We start from the raw sequence: 23276 nt of genomic DNA, 5'->3' as shown, positions 1-23276 counted from the left end.
CTGCTTTTGCTGCTTTCGCTGTTGTGCCGTCATCAAAGCCAAAGACAGGTTCTTCAGCACACACCATCCCTCCTCCTCCTCTTCCCTTCCCCTCTGTTCTTTTCTGTTCTTCCCTCGTTTGTTACTCTTCTCCTCCAAAGTGCATTTGTGTCCACGCTGAAAGGCTCTGTATCTTCTGCGTTCGCTTTGATGTCTTAATGACGACATGGAGAGCAAATTATTCTCAGCGATTCCCTCCTTTATTCTCTTTTTGTCACTTTTTCGGATTCCAGCGATTACATCTGGCTTTTCCAGATGTCACTGCACTGACAGCAAGCAGGACAGGATACGACAGAACAACTCACACTGAGCTGAATAAAAAGCAGCAGGCGTGGAAAAACTTGTTCCACTTATCAAAATGTTTATCGCAGTTTGAACTATGCATCCCAAAGCTGGTGCTCTATCTGGATTTGATGAAGCCTTGTTGACTTGTCAGTGTTTTCCTGTCATGTGTTTATAGGTATGCAGTCTAAACAGTTTTTTTAAAGCTGCCTCTATTTCATATCTATTTAAGCTTCAGGAAGTTTGATTAAATGCTTTATCTCGCCTATTTCTAAACGTTCGGCATAGCTGGAATGAAATAAGCAAAGAAAAAATATGATTAGAGAAAATTACCGCAGACAGAAATATCTTAAGAAATTACATGTAATTTGAAACAGATAACGTCACCATTAAAGAAGAAATGAGCTCCAACAGACGGGTTTTGTTCCGAGCCATCAGGTGTGCGTCTGCATGTAGTTACTTGCATAATTTTGCAGCATTCCAGCGCATTATATTTCACCAAAATGCATGCACAATACATTTCCCTCTCTGTTCTCTGGGTAAGATGTGTGTGTAGTTTTCCCCATGGTTCTTAGGCAAATACAGCAATGGTTCTACGGCGCCTCTGCTATCAGGCCTGAGTTTGATCAGTGTGACAGTATCCTGAAAACTGATACACTCTCACGAAAACACACACCACACACTCTGTGGCCGTGACCTCAAGCTCCTCTCCACAATGCTGTTTTCTAACGCTGTTTGCATTTTAATGAGTATATGATATTTGGAGATTTAAGTGCTGCGTCAGCCTCCCTCCTCTTTTTTTGCCTGAACATCTCAATCCTAAATTTGTGTTATGATTTATTCTGTGTTCATCGCCATGTAAGTGTTTATGTATCAAACATACTGAATTTAGCACTTTGACATAAGATTATACACAGTTGCATCCATCCATTCGCGTCCGCTTATCCTTTTCAGGGTCGCGGGGGGCGCTGGAGCCTATCCCAGCTGTCATAGGGCGAGAGGCGGGGTACACCCTGGACAGGTCGCCGGTCTGTCGCAGGGCTAACACACAGAGACAGGCAACCATTCGTGCTCACATTCACTCCCGCATTCACACCTATGGGCAATTTTGATTAATCAATTAACCTATCCCCACAAACTGCATTATCTCGGTGGGAAGAAGCCGGAGTACTTGGAGGGAACCCACGCAAACTCCACACAGAAAGACCCCGGCCTGATGGTGGAATTGAACTCAGGACCGTCTTGCTGTGCTGTAACAGTGCTAACCACCATGCAACCGTGCTGCCTGCACAGTTGCAATCAAGGCTAATATTTTTTGACAGTTAACGTTTAGCTTTACGTGTGTCTGATTTAAACTATTGTGCTCTTAGTGACCAAAAGAATAGTTACTAGTATCAGCTATAAGATAAAACAGAAGTAAGAATATTAGAGAGAAAGGAGTGTGTATCGCTGCTGTCAGACAATTTTTTAATAATTTAAACAAGCCAGAAAGTTAACATCCAGTCGACCCATCAGATTCCTTTCTCTTTACTATACTAGTGATGGTTTGCTACATCATGACTTCAGACACCTCATTAGGTCGAAAAGACAGCGGTCCGACATACTGCATCGATTGGATCAAGGCAGATGTCTGTTTCAGTGTCCTTCGGTCATTCACAGGCTTCCAGCAGTGTCACCATGGTTTTGCTGGTTGTTAGCAGAATTTATTCACTATCAAAGAAACGTGCTATTTTGTTTTACTTTGAAGTGCATGTCAATATGTAGTTAATAGGTCCTGGGATACAGTGTGTACTTGGAACACACACAGAATGAATGCAGTTATCTTCTCTACTAAAATGTTCTCTAGGGGAGTAAAATACGACAGTTTGAGGTGAGCAAGAAAGCATCCCACTGAGTGTAGACAAAAAAGTTGCATTGTTATTAATCCACAAACAGCTCTGAGTAACAAGAATGACTGTTGAACAAAGCAGGAATTGGGGTGAGTCATGTTGAAACATGGCCCAGCGGCGCATCGTGATGTGAGGGTTAGTTTTACATTGTTGTAAATAGTTGTTCATCAAAGACATCCTCTCAGCATGTAGCCTCACACAGCAGAGCATGCCAGCAACTTTGAAGTTCAAGAAGACAACCGCATATTGTCAGCATGTACGCAATTAAATGCATACACAACAGCATGGGGACGCACGTTGGAACACCTAATGAGCACCCGTGCAGATCCGTGCCGAAACGGTGATACGTGCATGTTTGTGCAAAGTTAACAGGCTCATCCGCACACTTGTGGCATATTCACGCTCAACAGGTTCGGCGTTCGCTTTGAAGTGTGGCTAGACAGTTACATTCCAGCACGGATCACAGCAGAGTTCAGCAGTAAGCAGAGCAGTGGTCTACAGACCGGGCTCTTTGTTAGGGAATAGTAATTTCTGGGTTTCAGACTTAAAAAAATTCTACAGTTATTATTAGAACGCCAGCTTGGTGGGGGGTTTGGCAGGTTAGGAGTTGACAAGTAAGGCCCCAGTCACACAGGCCTACACACCTATTAGCGCACAGGTGTCGAACTCCAGGCCTCGAGGGCCAGTGTCCTGCAGGTTTTAGATGTGGTTTTAGTACCACCTGTTTTTTACCAAACATCAAACATCTTAGAACATTGTTTTATATGGTCAGACCTTTCCAGGCTTATGTATTGTAGACTCTTCATTTCACTCTCTGCACAAATTTGAAGCAATGTGTTGTTTTTACTTCTTATGGAAGTGTTCAGAAAGAAGGTGTTTTGATCAGCTTTATCAACAGGCAAGTCCTATTTTAAGTAGAAACTGAGATTTGGGAGGAAACCCAGGTAGAAAGGTTGTTTTCAGCCTCATCTACCTCTCATTGCTCCTTAGCTGCCTTGATTGCACCGATTGGCTGTTGTGAAAATGAATTAAACAATGTAAGAAGAGAAAAAGGGTTAATTGGGGACAAAACTTTTGCTAATGAGCAGATATTTGACTAGAATATAATTTGATACAGGGCAGAGCAGGGTGGGCGAGCGAGAGAATGATTGAGAGTTCAAAGTGCTGAGCCGAGGCCGTCGGTGTCTGTTTCAAAGGCGGCACGTGGCGATGGATGTGAGAGATTCGTTAATTCTGCAGAGCAGAGCACTGCCTTGAAGTTTACTAGGGTTACACGCGCAGCAGCTGGACGGACACACAGTCTCAAAAGCATACACAACCAGGTACAAATGCTGTCCACACGCGGACATAAAAGAGCGCACGTATGCTTATAGGCACCCACACACACATAAATCAAGGCAGATGCAGTAATTACAAGTTCAGCACACTCAGGTAATTTTATGCATAAATACAAACCCGTCGGTACAAAAACAATCATTTGTAGGACATACATTTAACTTTATTAAATGTTTCATTTGTAGCCAGATTTATTCTTTTGCTTTTTAACGCATAATAGTCGTTTAACACTGACACAAGCACATTGCTGCTGTTTTCGCATCCTTGAGGAACTGCTGCAGCGTTTCTGCCCCCTGCTGAGCAGCAGGTTCGTCACTTGGCGAGGAAGCAATAATTTATCGATGGGGACATCATCTATTTTTGGAAGATGACAGTTGTTTTACGAGCCAGGATGATTTGAGGCTGGAGCAAATTACTAAATATATCTGACTTGGTGCAACATTAAGAGCCGGTGCATTTTCTGCATCCTATCAGATCATATACCTCAGTGTCTATTTAAGTTATCGGTCTGCAGTATATTTGTGAAGCAATGTCTCAAACAAGTTTTTCAAATAGTTTTTTTAAGTAATTAATTTTTTTTTTTTTTTGGTTTGTTTGTTTTTTGTTTGTTGGTGAAGTCACTGGTAACTAGTCAGACTTAACGCTTATGTAAAGCACACCTGGTGGACAGGTGTGTGGGAAAATAAGTCATGCACGTTGTCCAGATCATTGCCGAATAGTGTTTTAGTCACAAATGTTTCGAGTTTGAATGCTGTTATTCTTACTACCACATTCTTTAGTGCTGTGTTTTTGCTGAAACTTGTCGCTCCAGTTCATTTACAGCAATGCATATGTGCATCCTTTCACATGCATGTTAAATATTGTTTAACCCATCTATATAGTACATTGACACACCTGGTTTCCACTTTTGTTATCTCAGAGGCCCTCCGTCATCCCCTCTGAGCAGCGAACGTGAAGTAATTCAGTAATTCCACTGAATCATTTCTGACCTTGTCTGGATTGCCTCCATCATGGCTAAAGCTTTACACTGCAGCTGTATGTTTGCCAGATTCCTGCATGGCGTCCATATCGTCTCCATTTTTGGCTAATCTCTGTTTGTGTTCAGTGCTTGACCCTGCTCCTCTTTCAGCGAAGTGTGAACAGTGATGTAAAACAGCTACACGAATAAGCGCACATGCAAAGATTTATATACCATCACAGTAACACACAGATGGAAAAAAGGGTGAAAAGGAAAAGTAAGAAGAACAAATTAAATACTTTACTTTCATACTGAGGCTTTAAAAAACTAAATAAACCTAGCCAGATGCTTGTGCTACACAGACACACACCCACGTACTTCACATTAACCAACGCACAAAGAAAATTGAAAACTTGATCCTTTACTGTATGTTTTCAGAACTCATAAATCCCATTGCTGTGTGATGTTTATGAGCGAGTGTGTGGAACCACTTGTGCCTGTATGTTATTTCACCACCCTGTTGATATTTTACGCTCTGACACAGTCCATGTTCGGGGTTGGAGGAGCTCAAGATACTTCATGTGTTCCTCACTGTTGGTTTTTCATGACTAAACGAGGCCTCATTGTTGTATTAAGTCTGACCGCCAAGGGTCACAGTTTCTGAAAATATACCACACATATAAACAACTGCTGCAAAACGGATCTGCACTTATTAACACTCCATAAAAACCTAGCATGCTAATCACATATTGTGTATTTAAATAATATCAAATGGTGATTGAATAAGACAGGATTTGTGCTTTGTCAGCTGGAAGAGATATCACTGAACTCTCATTACCGTATATTCTTCTGGCACATTCTGGTGAATCTTTTTGCAACTACTGACTCATTGTAGCAGAAATGAGGAGGAAATAAAATTGCTATCGATCCCAGATGGAAAAATCCCGTTCCTTTTAGTTAGGGCCGGGGCTCAGCAATAGGAAAGCAGGTAGGAGCCCTCAACTGTGTATTATTATGTTGGTATATTAAGTTTCAATACATTCAGGACACTATATGGATAAAACTATTCTGCCTTACTCTATTCTACAGGTTTAACGTGTAGGTAGGTTTATTAATGGTACACCGGTAAGCCACCTGAGAGATAATTTAACTATATATATATATATATTTATATGGAGACATACACCCCTTAGATGTCGTGGATATCTTGGTTAGCACTACACTAACTACATAAAGAATTCACCTAAAAAAACATGGAACGTGTAAGATGTTTATAAAACTGTGATAATTTAAATGGACTGTCAAGAACAATGTAATAGCTTTGCTGAAAAGCAGATTTGGAACCAATTAACCAGTCATTATTAGTCTTAATATGTATGCAACCATAATACCACTACAGTCCATTTAGTTTTCTATAGCAGTTGCATTTGAAAGTAATTTGAACTATGGCACAGACCTTCAGCTACTTTTTATTATTACTATCACTGTCGAGTTTCAGAAAAATCAAAGGATTGATTTTAAGTGTGCCACATTTTCCAAACAACACGGTAATAACGGCGGCCCGCTAGCATGCTCTACCAAAAATAGTGCTTTGTTGTGTATCTGACGGACGAAAGCTAAACAGGTCCACTGAAGTTGCAGCATTTTTACAAACCAATTCTGGTTCATCCGTTTCATTCAACGATCCGCTTTTGCTCTTCTGCGTCGCCGCCATGTGCGTATGTAAACAAAGGCACTGCGCATGCGCGTTTTACCCATATTCTATCGCAGTATTTCATTTTCCTATTGTTGCCCAAAATTACACTGGTATTACCATGAACGGTATGATTTAGCCCAGCCCTACATCTCGTGTTTTTAAACGTACAAAAATTTTCCATTAAACTTGAACTTTGGCAGCACGAGTGCGCTCCATTTTACAGAGGAGAAAATGTGTATCTTAACAGCTTTCATTGATTTCATTTTACTGCTCACTAGTGTTTCAAGTATAGTATTTATTACATACATAGTGACACTGTGGTAAACGCATGTAATGAGGAGAAATTTGAGCTTATAGTCCTGCTTTATTCTTCAGACACAGTGTGGACAAGAGCACTGACTTGTAGATAATAAACTTAATATGAATTAATTTAGAAAAGGATTTGTTAGATAGAGAACAAAGGGAACACTACAGTATAATACAGCTGTACAGTGGATCTGTACTGAGAAGTCTGTAGCTGTTGCGAGCCTATAGGGTGGTAGGATTTACTTCCTGGAACAATTTTTTGTTGCCAAGCATTTTTAGCCAAAACCCAACTCTCTGGCTTAAATTAGTTACCTGGAAGCATCAGCTAATTGAGGATTTGGTGCATAGGAACTGGGAATTTTAAGGGCTTTTCTGTTCTCAATGGGTTTTTTGTTGTTGTTATTCAACACTCGTAGCTACACATGCAGTCAGAACTTAATCCAAGCAGGTTGTGCTTTCAAGAAAATGAAAAGGGGGGAGGGGGGTGCTTTGAGGGGCAAAACACACGAGCACCACAGCAGTTCAGGTCATAGCAACCACTGTTGGGTGTAACAAATGATTAAAGTTTGCATTAGTGTAATTGCATTCCATTTTTAAGTAATGCAGTAATGTAACAAGTTACTTTAATAATGCAGTAATCACATTACAGTTATGTTGTTACTTGTGTTGCAAAGGTTCTTCAGTTATCTGCATGCTGGTTGGTTAAAAAGTGTTTTTTTTTTTTTCTTCCATTCATGTCACTGAGCAACATGAAAGTAACGAATGACTTTTTCCAGGAAAAGTAACGTGCTGCGTTAGTTTTTACAAAAGTGTTGTGTAAAGAACATTTAGCCCAAGTTACTGACACAAAGAACAACTAAGCAGATTTTTAACTTTTGTTTTATAAGCATTTTATTACATGTGTGTTTTCAGTGTAGACGTGAAAAGACATTTAGAAAGCTGAAGGTTTAATTAATTTTGTGTGTTCGAAATTACCAGAAATTACTTATGTAAGTTGTAGACCAGAGCTGCATGTTCCATTATTGAATCCATTTTATTTTTTTTGCGTTTTTACATAGTTTCAAAACTTACATTTGGTAAGATGATTGGTTATTTGTAGCAGGCTGGTTCTTAGCAAGTGTATCCTATATTAGACTATCTAAAGCAAAGAAATCTGAACTATTGCCACAAGGTCACTGTAGTAGGAAAGCTTTTTGTCGCTTTCTACCCAAGTGTTACTGATGAGATAGTACTCTGACTGTATTCTTTGCACTGTTAAAGCATGTATGCGCACTTGCACTTGATTAAAAGATCAGCAAAGAACATCATCGGTTTTTAGAGTTCAAGAAAATGTATATTTTGTGGATTTATGGAGTGTTCCCAATCTGTCAAACTCCGCTCTTTGTAGCCAGAAAATCTGGGTTTTTCGTATGATTAGCTTTAGAATATTTTCTGGTTTCTTCTTGACCTTACTGAGTGACTGACAGTTGGACATACAGACTCAGACATGCCACTGCGTGGTTATGAAATACAGCCAAGCCTCAGGTGAATGTAACAGATCTGACATAAACCAGACACACGCGCACAGATGGTTAACCCAACAGTGGAAAGCAGCACCTCTACCTCCTCAACGCATGATGCTATGATAGTTTTTTCCTACAAATGTGTGCGTGTGTGTGTGTAGACAGAGTGGAAACAGCAGGTTGCCTTTATTCATGACCATACAGTCACCCTCCTCTCTCATGCATCTACTCATACCTTACACACACACACACACACATACAGGTGGCTGTAATTAGTGTGTAGAGCCCATTCATGGCACAAGATCAAACTGTGGGCCGCTCAGTTTCAGGAACTACAGAGCCCTGTTCAGAGTTAGACATACTCACTTAACCACATTCATTGATGCACGCACCTTTGCTCTGTAGTCCTCATGCTGTGTTTCTAATGTGATGCTGGCATACGAGAGGCTTCCCCTTAAAATGTTTTTGTTTAGTCTGCTCATTCAAAAGAGTTCTGTTTGACTTAACAGCAGAAACTTACACAGTGTGTAAGTATTTACTTCAGCGAGGAGAGAATACAGAGAGAGAAGGTGGAGAGCAGGGGATTATGGGTTAGATAAGCCCGAAATGTTCAACATCTCCAATCAGCCATAAGACTACACACATTTGGTTTTTGCTGCAACGGTAGGCAGAATCTACACAGCTGGGAACAAGGTTATGAAAGCAGGAATAATGCTGCTGGAGAAAATCACACAGCTCTGAGCGGTCAGCTTTTTCATTCTGGTGATCAGGGAGCTTTCTCTGTGAGTTTATTTGACGTTTTTTTGGCATTCCGTCTCTCGGTTGGGTTTATTTAGTCTTCTGAAAGCCTTGATGGTAAAAACACTTAGTGGTAAAACTCCTTTATTTCATTGTGTTCCTTTAGTTCATCAATGATATACTTGGTAATAGTCCATAGATGTTCCGCCTTCATATGAGCAGAATATGTGCAGAACTGTGCAACTGGCCAGTCAGTTAACTTTACAAGGCTTTGATTTATTGTAAACATTGTTTTTTTACGTTTTCTAAGACCTTATTTATGCAGCCAGCCCCTCCGAACAGCCTATCTCGGTCAATCAGGCCGGCTGACTCTGTTATTTGCTGTAAACGACTGCTGAAAACTCATTTCTATAGGTTAACCTCTCCTTCCCCTTCATTTTTGGCCGTAGTTTGCAACCATTTGCATGTATGTGTGTAATTTGGAATGAATGCCTGCCGGTATGGCTGATTACGTGTCTGTATGTTTGAGCAAGTTCACTTATCTTCAGTGTGTGGCTTTTATTTGAACTGTAAAGCACTTTGGAACTCTGTGTTTTGAAACATGCTATGCAAATAAAGTTATTATTGTTCTTACTTTATCTCCAATTTCTGAGGCCCACTATAGTATTTAAAAAAAGACTTCCCCTGGATCTAATATATAACAAAAAAAGGTTTTTTGTCTGACGTATTTTGCTTAATAGCTAACTAAAATATGCCTTTGGTGCCTCTATTTCAACCCCACAGACAGTTCTGTGTTTAAAGCTGGCTTAGCTGTATCTGTTGGTGCAGCATAGCTGAATAGTGAGGTAAATGTTGCTAATTTTTGTTCCACTAAAACTTATGAACTGATATGGATAAATGAGGAAAATGTTTTTGGAGCTTACTGAGTTTGGAAAAACTGAAAAGTAGCTGCTGCTGGTTTCCAAAATGATCTGCCATATGCACCTCTTTTCAAATTCATCCAGCTTTAAAAAGTTACATTGCATTCGGGACTCTAGTCAATCAGAGTCCTTACCTTGCTTTAAAATACAAAATCAGAATTAAAGATTTCCTGGATGTCACCCCACCTTTATCCTCACACACATGCACCCTGAGCCGTCTCAGATTTTCCCTTATTTTAAAACACATGCTGCTAAGGAATGCTAGGTAATCAACCCCATATTTAGATCGCCTCGTGAATTAGTTGAGTGCGTGTTTCTGTTGGATTTGTTCACACCAAATAGGTCAGAAAGCTGGAATCAATTTCCCTCCCGAACATTGATGTGTGTTCATCATATTTCGCCGGGATGGCACATCGTGTAGTCACATTTGTAAACAGCATCGTAAAGTTGCTCTCGTAAAAAAAAAAAGAAAAGAAAAAGAAACTGGTGTACGGGGGCCAGTGGAAAGGGTTGGACAAGTGAATGGGGTTAGCTGGAAGAGAAACTCCATCAGGTGTTGGTGTGCGCATGTCTGCGTGTGTCTGCATTTGAGGGGTAATGAGATCAAATGTTCCTGAAACATTTCAGAGCAAAAGATGTTTTTCTTATGAGCATACAAGGATCTTTTTTCATGCGTGTGTGTGTGTGCGTGTGCGTGTGCGTGAATTAGTACTTTAATGCATGATGGAAAATGTCTTCACCTCTAGCACACGTCACCAGTGTGATCACTGGCCACTAAGTAGTCTGAGCTTGCAAATGTACAAGCAGTTAATATGTCATTTAAGCCAGTGTTGCTCCTCACACGGAGCAGAAGTTAACTGCAGTGTATGAGTGTCTGCCCTGTGGATACAGCTAATAAATCTCTCTCTCCATACTGTTGCCTTTTTCTCTCCAACTCTCTTTTCATCTTTCTCTCCTGCTGCCTCCTGACCTATTCAAAAAGTCAGTCGTATCCCGTCTTGTTTGCTCTCTCTCTCTGTGTCGCAGTCCCTTTCACTGTCTCTCACTCCCATGCTGTTAATAGAGGACAAAGCAGCACAAGTTGTAATCATTTCCATAAGGCTACACAGCATCTGCACAGCCAGTAGTGGAAATCTGTGTCTGTGTGTGTGCACTTTGGAATGAACTACACATGTGCACACGTGTACACTTACTGTTTTCTCTGGAGAACATGACAGCTTTATGCATACATAAAGTGACTGCTTTTACCTATACACCATGTATCAGGGGGCAAATCTTAATTGTGCAAACGTGTTGTGTAAAATGGGTTTTGGGCAAGCGAGCTAAAGGAGAGAAAGAAGACAGAACAGAAAGGTTGATGGAAAGGTAACAGAAGTTTAGTTAAAACTTGCTGGATAAGATCTGATCATTATTTTATTATCGCTTCATCTTTAAACTTTTAAACCGGAAAAATCTGATTTGGAGAAAACAAATGTCATCAGATTATCTGCGATTACACTGAATCCAGTTTATTGTTTTGTCTATTTTCTTCACATTTGACAAGTGGGCTCGATCAGATGTGTGTGCTGATTGACTCTCAGTCAACTCTAAACATTATTATACTTAAACACCAAGTAAATAACTAGACTGAAAAACATTAGTCGTTCGGTGCAGGCAGTTACTGGCATTTTGTTACGTTTGCAGATATGGGTCGTGGAGTTCAAAGAGTCAAGTGTGCACAGTTTTCAATGAGCCACACAAAAGTGAAAGAGGACTATAAGAAGAAATGTTTTGTCAAAATATCAACCCTGCTCTTAGGTGCTGTGTGTTATAGACCTAAACTCGGGCTTTTCACTCATTTTATTTTTATTGACACTTTCAGATTTATAGCCATGTGTTTGATGAGGCTTTTGTTTGTTCCCACACACTTAGCGGATTACATGAGCTGCTATTTACATATTAAACACAAGCCATACTGCAGAATCTGTCCACAGTCCTATATTTATCTAGAGCTACAGTGTGTATATCTAACCATTTATTATAATCACTTTGGTGCAGAGTTGCAACAGACTATGCATAAATATTCTGAAAAACAATGTTGCTGGAGAGAAAAGTATGTTTGGAACGTAGGCTCGAGATGCTATGGTGTAATACTTTGTGAAAAAGAAACAGACGGATGTGAAAAGAGAAGTTTTGGATGTTTCTCTCTTTGCCATTTAAGTTTCAAAAATGTGTGTAACCTTTGGTGTTATTCCATCTCCCACAATAGTAGGCTTATAACAAAAGACAGAAACCCACAACATGTGGTTTCATTGTTTCCAGAGTCTCATTGAACTGATTGAATTATAATGATAGTGTGTTTAGGTAGAGGGTCAGAGCACTGACAGGCCAAACAACTGCCGAAGGACAAATGTTGTTTATTCTGCTGGCTCTTATAAAAGATGGGTTTGGAGGAAGATGTATGCTAACACAACTGTACTGAAAAAATGGGATTTAACATTGTCAAACATTCAGTTCTTTTTTTAGACTGCAATTTCACCCTCTTACCCAGGTTTCTTTTTTAAATATTATTGTAATACTGTCCACTTTAAATGCCGTCAGCCCATCTTGTGGCCATTATTAGATTAAATCAGTCACATAAATAATAAATAGGTGCCCTGCTCGGCCTAGTTGAAGGTCAGAATGTGCACAGGTGCCATCCTTTTTCACCACTGATAAACTAAAAGCAACCCAGTGGTCATGTGCATGTAAAGGCTGTAGTTGAATATTTTTAGCATATTATATTATTGCTTATTATTGGTAGATGAGATGAATTGCAATGCAAAATGTAGTATTTGGGCTTAATGAGTCTTTAAAACTAAAATATTTTGATTTCATCCAGATTTCTAGGCACTGTGGTCTTGACTGCAGGTTCATAATAATGAACACCAAGTAGAAGCGAAAGTAATCAGTCATTGAGAACAACAAATTCCTTCCATCTATTTTCTTCTGCTTTTTCAATTCAGCGTTCCTGGGGAGCTGGAGCCTTTTCCAGGGTACACCCTGAACTGGTTGCCAGTCTACTGCCAAACAACAAAGCATGCTCAAAAAAAAGGAAATCAAAGGAAACTATAACAGAGCTTTCAGTAAAGCTGTGCTATTATTAACTCAGGGGATTGGGGAATGGTCTTTTTGTACAGCCATCACATGCAGAATAGAAACAGGTTTTCTTAAAAATGAATAAAGTCTGACTGAAAACAGAAAGTTTTAGCTTGTCAAACTACATCTGTTGAAAAGAATAATATCTATATCTAATTCAATAATATGTTCAAAACTTTATAATATGATTGAAAGCTACAAATATTAAATATTATTTCAAGGTAAACAGTTAATAATTACTGCTGATTTAGCTTCTTCTTTAAAGTGAAAATGTAATCTGTGTAATGTTTTAAGGTTATTTTGTGGTCTCTCTGATCATTTGCACAGCATGCACTGTGGTTTAGATCCAGCTTTGGTCAAAACTGCAACCCTCTACAGCAGCGGTCTCCAACCTTTTTTGCGCCACGGACCGGTTGATGCCCGACAATATTTTCACGGACCGGCCTTTAAGGTGTCGCGGATAAATACAACAAAATAAAACTAGTACCGGTACCGAAAAAAAGAAAATGTATTCATAACACACGTGAAAAGACCCAGGAAAACCGAGTTAACGATAAAAACGATAACAAAATAACGCTGACCGATAAAAACCCTGAAAACCAGACATTTCAGACCTGAGCCTCAACTCTCGCGGCCCAGTACCAAACGACTCACGGACCGGTCTGAGGACCGCTGCTCTACAATATTTAAAGGGAGCTTAAGTGAAACTAAGTCCTCCTTGGATGAAGGTTTAACTGAACAATGGTTCTCCTTTCAGTGTTGTGTAAAATGCCTTTGCTTGTGGTAGCTCCTGTCTGAAATAAGAAGTCAAACAAGTTTGTGAAGAAAGCTGTGGCTGCATGAAGCCTGAAACTATGACGATGGTCAATTTTAGAGGACTAACAGTGGTTTACAGGGTTTGTCAGACACACAAACTCACATCAGGACTGCTGGTTTTGGCCCTGAAGCTGCAACAACCAGCGGTCAGCAGAGGCTGACCTAGAAACATCCTTTTCTCTCCCTCAGACATGCACACACATCAGCTTAATCGCACGCACGGAGGTTCTGTCCACATATCCAATGTCTCTCTATTAAAACGTGGAAGGACATGACCCTTTAGGAAAACACTGCCCCCTGGACACACTCGTAGATACATACACACACTGGACTGTGGGAGTCATATTTCTGAGCGTGCTCATGTACAATTGCTGCCTTTTCTCTAAAGACATGAAAGCAAATACAAGAAGAGGTTATACAAATACACACACTCTCAGAGGGGTATGCGGCCGGTTAAAGTGTGAAATGTAGCACGCTGTTGAACCATTTCCCCCCCTGTAGATGTAGATTTAGACAAAGATGAATAAAAAGAAGCAAAGAGGCGGAAAATGAAAAAGAGATGCAAAGCACAAGAAAGAGGAAGGAGTGAATGTTCAGTTCAGAGCCAGGCAGGAATATTTAAAGGAGCGCGACCATAACTTTTATACTCATTGTGGATTTGCACATCAGAAGCTACAAGCGCACATGTTTTTACAATTATGGCACTTCACAACAGGTAGCAAACTGCATACTTTCAGTGGAAAATATGGATTTGTATCCACCGCCTGCACAGACACAGAAATAAAGTCCTTGCACATCTTCTTCAAGGACTATAAATCTTCACAATGATACAGCAGAGACAAGCACAAAGATATTATGTACATGATGTTATAATTTGACACTGACCAGAAACATGTGGCCCAAAAACAGATGGAAAATACAAAAGGTACGGCCAAAGTCAAACCGTTTCTTGTTTCTTGTTTTAATTGTGCAGTGTTGGTTTAATTGTGGTTTTTAACCATAGTTTTTTTGTACTTTCCAGACTCTTTTTAACCTGTTTTTCTACCATATACCTCACTAGTAGTCGAAACATTATGCTAAAGGGACACTTGGTGCATTCAAAGGTGATACCAAGGAATCACGAACAAGCATCTGTATGCAATGAGTAGGAAGTTAGTTTGGCCAATGTCCAACATTTTGTTATTCACCACTAGACCCTCATCATCCTCATCTTTGCTGTTTCTGAATATTTCATTGTTGGCAGTCCTTACACACTGGTCTTCATGTGTGTGTGTGTGTGTGTGTCCGTGTGTGTGCGTGTATTAGCTGTTGTCAGCACCAGGCAACGTATCTGGCCGAACATTAGAAGGTGGAACAAGATCAGAAGAAAGCATTTTGTTTATTAAAAGCAGCTGAAGCAGGGAGGGTATATTTTCGACTATGTGTGTGTTCAACTTGAAACAAACAGCAAAACGTTAAGTCTGCCCCCGCAGCCCTGCACTCATGTAACCGAGCTGAAGAAAGGTATGAAACTGGCTCCGCTGGCAGAAACCGTTTGAAAGCCTGGTTGTTGAACGTGCTGACAGATTGCAGATTTCACACTGAAATATGTATTTTTACTCACTAAAGGGCAAGAAGACTGCAAATCTCATTCAGTCACATTCAAAACATGAACAATATTTAGTGCAGTTGAGTCTTGGTTTGTTCTTTTGTCTCAGAGTCTCTCAGTCGAAGCCGTCTACAAGCATCTTGTATTTATAGAAGTATTTCTAGTAGCTTTGTTTAAGTAGTAGAACCTGGTACCAGGTCCTTTTTAGTAGTCTCTAAAAAGGACCTGGTACCAGTAGTTCCAAGTGAGTTGAATTGAAAATGTGACGTGAACAAACTGCATGCCACTGATTGGCCAGAGAGTGACTGCATGAGTCATGAGAGTTCTTCGAAAGAATTAAATCGGCCATTTTTGAAACCCAGCAATGACAACACTGTGATTCAATGACGAAATACAGACGTTTACTATGGGTTTAGCAGCTGGTATACCATCGCCTCAATGTCCTCCATTGCTGTGTTGTGGTTGTGTCACATACAAATGGCATCTTGGGACTCATCTGCAATGGAAAATGACCAGTCGAGTCAAGTTGAGCTGAGGTGCTAGTAGAAAAGAGAAATTGGAGACATTTAGACCTTTTTTTGCATCTCTGAAGAACAAGTTCATCTTAAATGTCATCACAGTTTTGAATTACAGGTAATAAATATTTCCAAGGTTTTAATGACTAAGTCACCGACAAGCCACAATCTTTTAATCATGCAACATAATCATTCATTTTTTGTAGCTTTTAAAGAAATATATGGTCACTTAAGTACTTTGGATATTCTGTTTGGCCGTGCCGGACAGTTGAAGGTTTTTAAAGCCTTCATCTGTGAGTGGGTCTGCAGGAGATCTGCCAAGTAAGATTTACAAGGCGATGGGAGGGTTTGCTTTCTGGTAAGAGTGCTAAACCACGTTCCCCCTTTAGATTAGACCCCCTTGCCGCTCGGCTTCAAACACCCTGCCTTTTCTCAGAACTAGCCGTGCGTGTGGCAGGAGGGAGAGATGAAGGGGGAGTCCGAAAGAGGGAAGGAGGAGTGAGGTTTGACAGGAATACCGGCACCTCAAGTTACCATTTAGCTAAATAATGCTAGAACACACACATCTACACATGCACTGACACACCCACGGAGAAATTCATATCTCACACACACACTAGACTCCCAGTATACTATTAATACCAACCCAGAAGATGCAGGTCATGTCTTGTATTTGCATTTCACGTGTTTTTTGTTCCATCATACAAAAAGTGATGACATTTGGCGCTGCATTAAACACTCTAAGCTTTCAGGTGGTCTTCTAAAATCCCCAAAAATGGTATAGACCAGCATGCACAATAAACATCACACACAGATACACACACGTTCTGCAGGTGGTCCAAGGCTGTTTGGTTCCCTTTTCTATTCCTTTCATAACCAGCATCAGGTGTTGGTTGAAGTTTCAGGTTCAAGCCAAGCAAACCACGTACAACCCCCACATGTATTCTGACAGACCTGATATTGGACTGTATCAGACCTCCCAGCCCCCTTCCATCCCCTTTAAAGGCCCCTTTTGGATGCAATGACTCTATCTTGAAGCTTTCCCTTGCATAAAGGTTCAGACAGATGTTTGTGTCTTTTTGATAATCATTGGAGGAAGACGTGGAGAGAGAGGGAACCTGATACACCAGCATTAAAGCAGTGTGATACTGTAGTGTGTGATTGAACACATTGTATGAAGAAAAAAGCTTGTTCCATTTCATTTTTCACCAAGTGGGAAATTTTCGCTTTGCTACAAAGTTGAAGGACCAAATTTAAGACCACGGTTTCTCAGAGACGTGAGTCAGGGTTTAAAAACTGCAGGGCCTTGGGTAAGCATGGTAGGGGAGTAGCATTAATGTCAAGGCTTTCATTGCTGGTAAATGCACTAACTTACTGAATCATATTGTTTATCATTTGGTTTCCTCATTTAACAAGTATATGGTGGTGATTCACGGCTGAGCGGTTTAAAATTACACGGTGGAGAGCAGAACACTGGCTGGAAAATACGTTTGTGAAAGCCAGACTTCACAGTATACTGTAAAATAATTGTTCTCTAAATATTGCTTTGACTGAAATTACTCTTGCTTGGCTCTTAAGAAGCTTTTACACATTTGACTTGAATTTACCTGCCCTTCATCATTTCAAGGATTGTTTTACGACTTTTATTGCTGCAGAGATCTCACTTAAAAACCTGCATATCTAGAGTGAAAACAATGATGCTTCTGTATTTCTCCTTCCAGCTGTTAGGAGATAAAACAGTCCTCTGATTGTAATTTGCAGGAATCGAGCAAATAATCTTGATTTAGTTATTATTAATCTGTGACTCTCTTTCATAGTGTGTTTTTTGTTCTGTCCCCCCTCACTCCAGTCAGTCATGGCAGATGGCTGCCTGCCTGAGACTGGTTTTGTTGAGGACATCTTCCTGTTAAAATTGAGTTTTTCCTTCCCACTGTTGCCAAATGCTTGCTCATAGGTGGTTCTCTGTTTTTTGGGGTTTTCTCTATATTATTGTCGGGCTTTTACCTCACAGTATGTAGCTCCTTGAGGTGACTGAGGTGACTACAGTATATAAGTACATTTTAATTCAATTGAACTGAATTGATTTTACATTGAAACACTGGTCCTTTAGTGCAGCTGTAGCATGTAAAAACAGCAGTCAGACACCGATAAAATAAAACCTCCACTTTTGCATTCAGAAAGATGTTTATTTTACTTAAGCTGTACAAGTGGGCTGTTTAAAATAGTAACTTTAAAAACAAGTAATTTCAGGTATTGTTGTTTTTTTGTTTTGTTTTTTAATTTAGGGTCAATCCTCAAATCCCACCTCTTGTCTTCCTGTCTCTCTTTTTCCCTCACCAGATGATTCCAGTTCAAGAAATGGAGCAGGACCAGCCCACAGTGATTCTGAACATGCCCCAGAGCTTGCCGGGAAACTGGGTAAGCACTCGTGACTTCTCAGTTCTCATCACTATCGAGATATAAACATTTGAAAATGAGAAACAAGCTTAGAAGTGAAACCTGAGACAGCATACAGTAGCCGATTGTACAATAAACACCTTGCACACTGTCAGGAGGGGAAATGATGAGGGTTTCTGCCCACACACAGACACACAAATACGCGCGGGCACACATCGGGGTGGCTGTTTGTGCAAGTAATTGGCTCTGACAGAGTGGAGAGCAGTCTATTTGTGTGAGGTGTGATTTGGGCGGACGCATTCCTTCCTTTCCCCCCTCCCAAGTGTTCCCGGACCCACTTGTCATGTAGCTTAACCCTTCTTTCTTTACTTGTTGTTATCACTTCATCAAACTCTCTCACCTTCACCTCTTTCTTTTTGCTCTGTCAGTTCAGACACACTTCTGCTGCACTTCTGTTTCTCTTCTGTGGTCATTTAAGCAACCAAACATACGTTTATATATAAACATCAACATAAATTCTTGCTCTGTGTTTACAGGACCTTTTATGGCATATTATCTAAACTGAATGATAAATCATCTTAAGTGCATGCACTAACACAACAGTTACACCATATATGGTATTACGCTTGTAACCTTTTTTTCCAGAGTTAAATGAAAAGTGAAGATAGTGGAAACAGTTATTTTCAGACATAAAAAGAATGGTATCAAAATAAATCAATTCAATATTACTGGATACACTGATACTAGGCTGTCATCTATCACACGTACTGACTTTTTACTGGGAGAAGAAACAATAGGCAAGAAAGTGTGTTAGTTCAATTAAAGAATCCGAGGAGTGTTCAAACTAACTTTCAATAAGCTGTCAATCAGAATCCAAAAAGTTTTATTAATACCTCATAAACTTATAAAAACCTTATCAAATTGAGCTCATAATCATTTTTGTTAAAAAACAGATTTCTAGTTTTTCAACAGGAATCAGTTGGAGGCAGCCAGTAGATCTAACTAAATTTAATCTTTATATAAGATTAAAATTGTTTTTTTTTATTCTTTTGAACAAATTTGTCCTTACTTTTCTTTATTTAAGAATCTAGTTGGTATTATTAGTCTTATTAGTCCTGAAGTCCAATTCTTAACCTAAATCTTTACTTAAATCTTAACCTTAACGTATTTTAACCCTGCACAGAACCTCACCAGAACTACTCGCGTTGGGAATCATCTCGTCTATCTCAGTATAGCTTCTAAAATCCGTGCTGGATTTCATACGGCTCTTTCTGTCCCTCGCACGCACGCTCTGTCCCACCGTGGCGCTCCTACTTTTGGTCTCTGGCACACCGCCTGATCAAAGGCAGTCAGTCGGAGGGTCAGCAGTATTTTTACACTGTGAAGTGTGGCGCTGAAGTGGCCCCCGAGACCCAGAACAAGCCTGCCCTTTTGCTCACTCTGGCTCTCACCTTCTCCCCTCTCTCGATCGTGGCTTTTTTTGTTCGCCCTTGCTTCTCTCGCCTCTGTGGTTTTTTCTTCGGCTTGTTCACGTGCCCTCTCTTTTACCTTTGCTTTTTATTGTTTTAACTCGGTCTCTTTATCGTTGTTTTTTCTAACTATCACTTCAAGTTTTATTTGTCTGTTTTTGGCAATCGATCAGTCTTCTGAAGCTGCTAACCTTAATATGAACTTCACTTTTTTGCCTTTCATCTGTTTTCCTCTTAACTTGTGTTTGATTTGGTTCATCTTAGACAGTATAAATCAGTTTATTTCCATTACACCTCGCCGTATTCTATTCATTTTCCAGTCTCATCTCTGTCCAGTCTAGTTCAACTAAACTTTGTTTTGGCTCTTTCCCAGACTTACCAGTTATTTTCAGTCTAAACACATGCACCGGTTGAATTTGTGTACCCATCAAAGCTGTACATTAAACTATGAATCATTGTCTCATCCAGGCTACTTTCTTTCCTCGCTCTTTGTTAGATATGTTGACTCTGTCTCGTCACAGCTCAGCTGTGGTCCGGTAGCTTTTCTCAGACTCAGGGTGCACAGAGGTGAGACTTAAAAGCCTTTCCGGTATGTTTGTTTTGTTATCCTGCCCAGCTTCAGGCCTGTCGGCAGAGAGCTGTGTTTCCACTGAGTAATGCAGCTGTACTGAAATCTCCTAATTTGAGCGCACAAACCCGTCACATAACTCTTCTCCCTGTTTGTTTATCCAGAGCTAGAATAATAACTGTGTCTAAAGAAAGAGATGAAACTGCACTCGTTTCAGGGTGATTTACCTTCCCGGTTGATGGCTATCTGCTGTGGCTAAAATATGAGGGCTGTAAAATCAAGCGCTCCTGTGAGTGATTTCCTCTCCTGTCTACTGCTTAGGTTTTTCTTTACCTCTTTGATCTGTTTTCACTGATTGTTATGCTTTTTAAATACGATGTGTATGTATGAATAGACTAGACTGAGGTATTGTCCAGCAATGAAATATTTGTGGTACTAAATGGAGTTAATTCTTGCATTCGGTAGAAGGATGTGGATGTTTGAATAGCTTTATGCATGGAATGAATGGCTGTTCGGTGTGATGCTAGGTCACTGTCTAGCTTTTTATGACTTGTGCAATAACAACCGAGTATTTAAAGTGATGCTTCGCTCTTGTATAGCTGCTTTCTGGTTTTTAGAAAGCAGTTCCCATGGACGCTTGATTTCAAGTCCAATGCATGGCCTTTTTATGAGCAGGAGAGGGGTACCAATGTGGATCAGTGGAAAATGTGTGTGTTTTCAGTGATGTAAGTCTTCTGTGTCAGGGAGAAGAGGAAGCGATTCAAGTTTTTTTCTTAAACAAAACAATTAGGGTTTATTACAGCAAATTACACTGTATATACCAAGAGGCACGTTGCCATATGTTGTTACAGCACAACATGGAATTCCTGGCACTGCCCGCAGAAATGACTTCAGTCTGCTTTACGCTCCTCGCACTGCAAAAACTGTACATCACTCACCAAGTCTCAGTCCTCGCTCAGTTAAATTTTGTTAACAGCAAAGCAGGTGATTTCATGGTGCATAATTTATGATTATGAACAAGCTCTGGCAGTTGGAGGGACATAAAATGGATCTGTAATCCCAAACATTTGTAATAATAAAAGGTTTTTAACAGCCCCGTGGAGGGATTAATTATCCAGAGACGGCATTTTGCAGTTATTCGTCAAAGAATGTGGGGAAAAATAATAAATAATAAACATGTAACTGTAACACAAACATGTAACACAAGCTGTCAGGTAGCATAACTGAAATTGTTATGAGTTCAGGAATGTTTTACTGGTCGAAGCAACAAGATCTGAAAATTGACTCTGTAAACTATTTACGACTAATAATTTAATTTGCATCAGACCGTTTTTCCCACCTGCAGCTGACTAAGAGAGAGAAATGAAGTGTTTGTTTCTGTATGTTTTTGAGTGGTTTCAAATCAAGCTTTATTTTCTTTCTCTAATTAATGAGCATTTTTTTTCCTTCTCTTTACTCTTGCAGTTCGTCCACGTTTCACTCAGCCAGCAAAGATGAGGAAACGCGTCATCGCGCGCCCAGTAGGCAGCTCTGTGCGGCTGAAGTGCACGGCAAGCGGTAATCCTCGCCCTGACATTGTCTGGTTGAAGGACAACAGGCCACTGGTAGACGAGGAAGATGGAGCAAGAGGGGAAGGGAAGAAGAAGAGATGGACTCTGAGTCTGAAGAATCTGACGCCGGAGCACAGCGGGAAGTACACCTGCCACGTCTCCAACAGAGCGGGAGAGATCAACGCCACCTACAAAGTGGAAGTCATACGTAAGTCACCAATGCTTGGTCTCGTATAGAGTATAGATTAGCTCAGGTTATCAGGTGATGCTGAACCACATTTTCAACTTTGGTAGCCATTAGCTGAAGCCTGACGTCAGGGAGTATTTTCAAAATGTACTATCATCCTTCTTAAAATAGCAGAGACCTTCCTCAAAGGTCAGAATACTATTACAGTATAAACAGGGCTAGTAAATAACTCATCACAAGTCCTTACTGCCAGTTAGTATGTAATGCTAAACAATGGTAACCCGAGGGCCACACTCAAGCTTTTTCTGGAAATTTCAAAGGCTTCATCAGAAATAGAGATAATGCTATTAGGAGCAACAGACACCCCATCACCCTGAATGAATGTGAAACAGCACAACTAAAGGGGGCCTCAGAGTGACCGGAGCCAGCCCTAACTGGGAGTTTTATTTTAAAAGAAACCTTTAAACCTAGTTAGAAAGCTAGAAACAAGGTGTCTCCTTCTGGGAGGTGCTTCTACAGGTAAAGCGATTAAGGCTCCGCCTCCCATTCAGAAACATGCTCGTGAAATGTTCAGTGTATGCGTTATATATGGCTATATGTGGTCATCTCATGCTGTGACACATCAAAAAGCAAATTTTGGGGGAATGTGGCGTGCAAGTATTTTAGCATTCCTGCTGTTATATTATAGACCAGTAGGAATGTCTCTCACTGAAACAATAATACACATTATGCTGTACACATCATCGTTTTACTGAAGGGCCGGCGTGACAAAATAGCAGGGTTTGAAATGGGTTTTGTTTCCAGTCTTACTCGCGGTACAGTGATTATGCAGGATGTCTAAGATCATGTGATCAAAATCACTATAATTAACTTTTCAGCCATTTAAATGATTTGTTGTCAAAGAGTCTGCTGCCAGGAAGCAACCGCTCATGCTCACATACAGGCTTTATTGAAAGAGAGAATGACATTAAGATGGTAGTCATTAGCAGATTTCGCTTACAATTATGCTGTAATTGATGACTGTTAACTTGTGCTGACAAACATTTATATTTTACAGGATAAAAAGTGCTCATAATTGAGAAGGTTCTGGCTTATCACTAAGAATAGAAGGTTATTTATAAGTCTTCTTTCAGCAGCTTTTATTGATCCCCCACTTAGGGCTGCCACGATTAGTCGACTAGTCACGATTACGTCGACCTATCAAAATCGTCGACGACTGATTTAAAAGTCGACGCCTCGTTTGAAGCTTTGTAAGATCACAAAAGATGCAGGAATGAGTAGTAGGGTTTAAGAGTGTAATAACGGACTGAAACAGAAGATGGCAGCACTGCATGTACAAGGATGCCAGCTGCCGTTAAACCCCGAAGAAGAAGAAGAAGCTGTCCCAGAATTCATAGCGCAGCC

At 40.2% G+C, this 23276-nt stretch overlaps 1 protein-coding gene across 1 annotated transcript in view; it reads left to right on the top strand.

Annotated features, from left to right (window-relative positions):
- fgfrl1a (fibroblast growth factor receptor like 1a) overlaps positions 1–23276 on the top strand; it is a 65987-nt gene that overhangs the window by 35929 nt on the left and 6782 nt on the right. The window contains exons 4-5 of the mRNA XM_005919452.3: positions 18042–18119; positions 21600–21893. Of these exons, the coding sequence (XP_005919514.1) occupies positions 18042–18119; positions 21600–21893 (372 nt within the window). The remainder of the gene's footprint in view (positions 1–18041; positions 18120–21599; positions 21894–23276) is intronic.

The sequence above is a fragment of the Haplochromis burtoni genome, unplaced genomic scaffold, assembly GCF_018398535.1.
Source record: "Haplochromis burtoni strain Fernald_Lab_line unplaced genomic scaffold, NCSU_Asbu1 Contig_33, whole genome shotgun sequence".
NCBI lineage: Eukaryota > Metazoa > Chordata > Actinopteri > Cichliformes > Cichlidae > Haplochromis > Haplochromis burtoni.
Note: the sequence above shows the minus strand (reverse complement) of the source record. Positions and strands in the feature narration are given on the sequence as shown.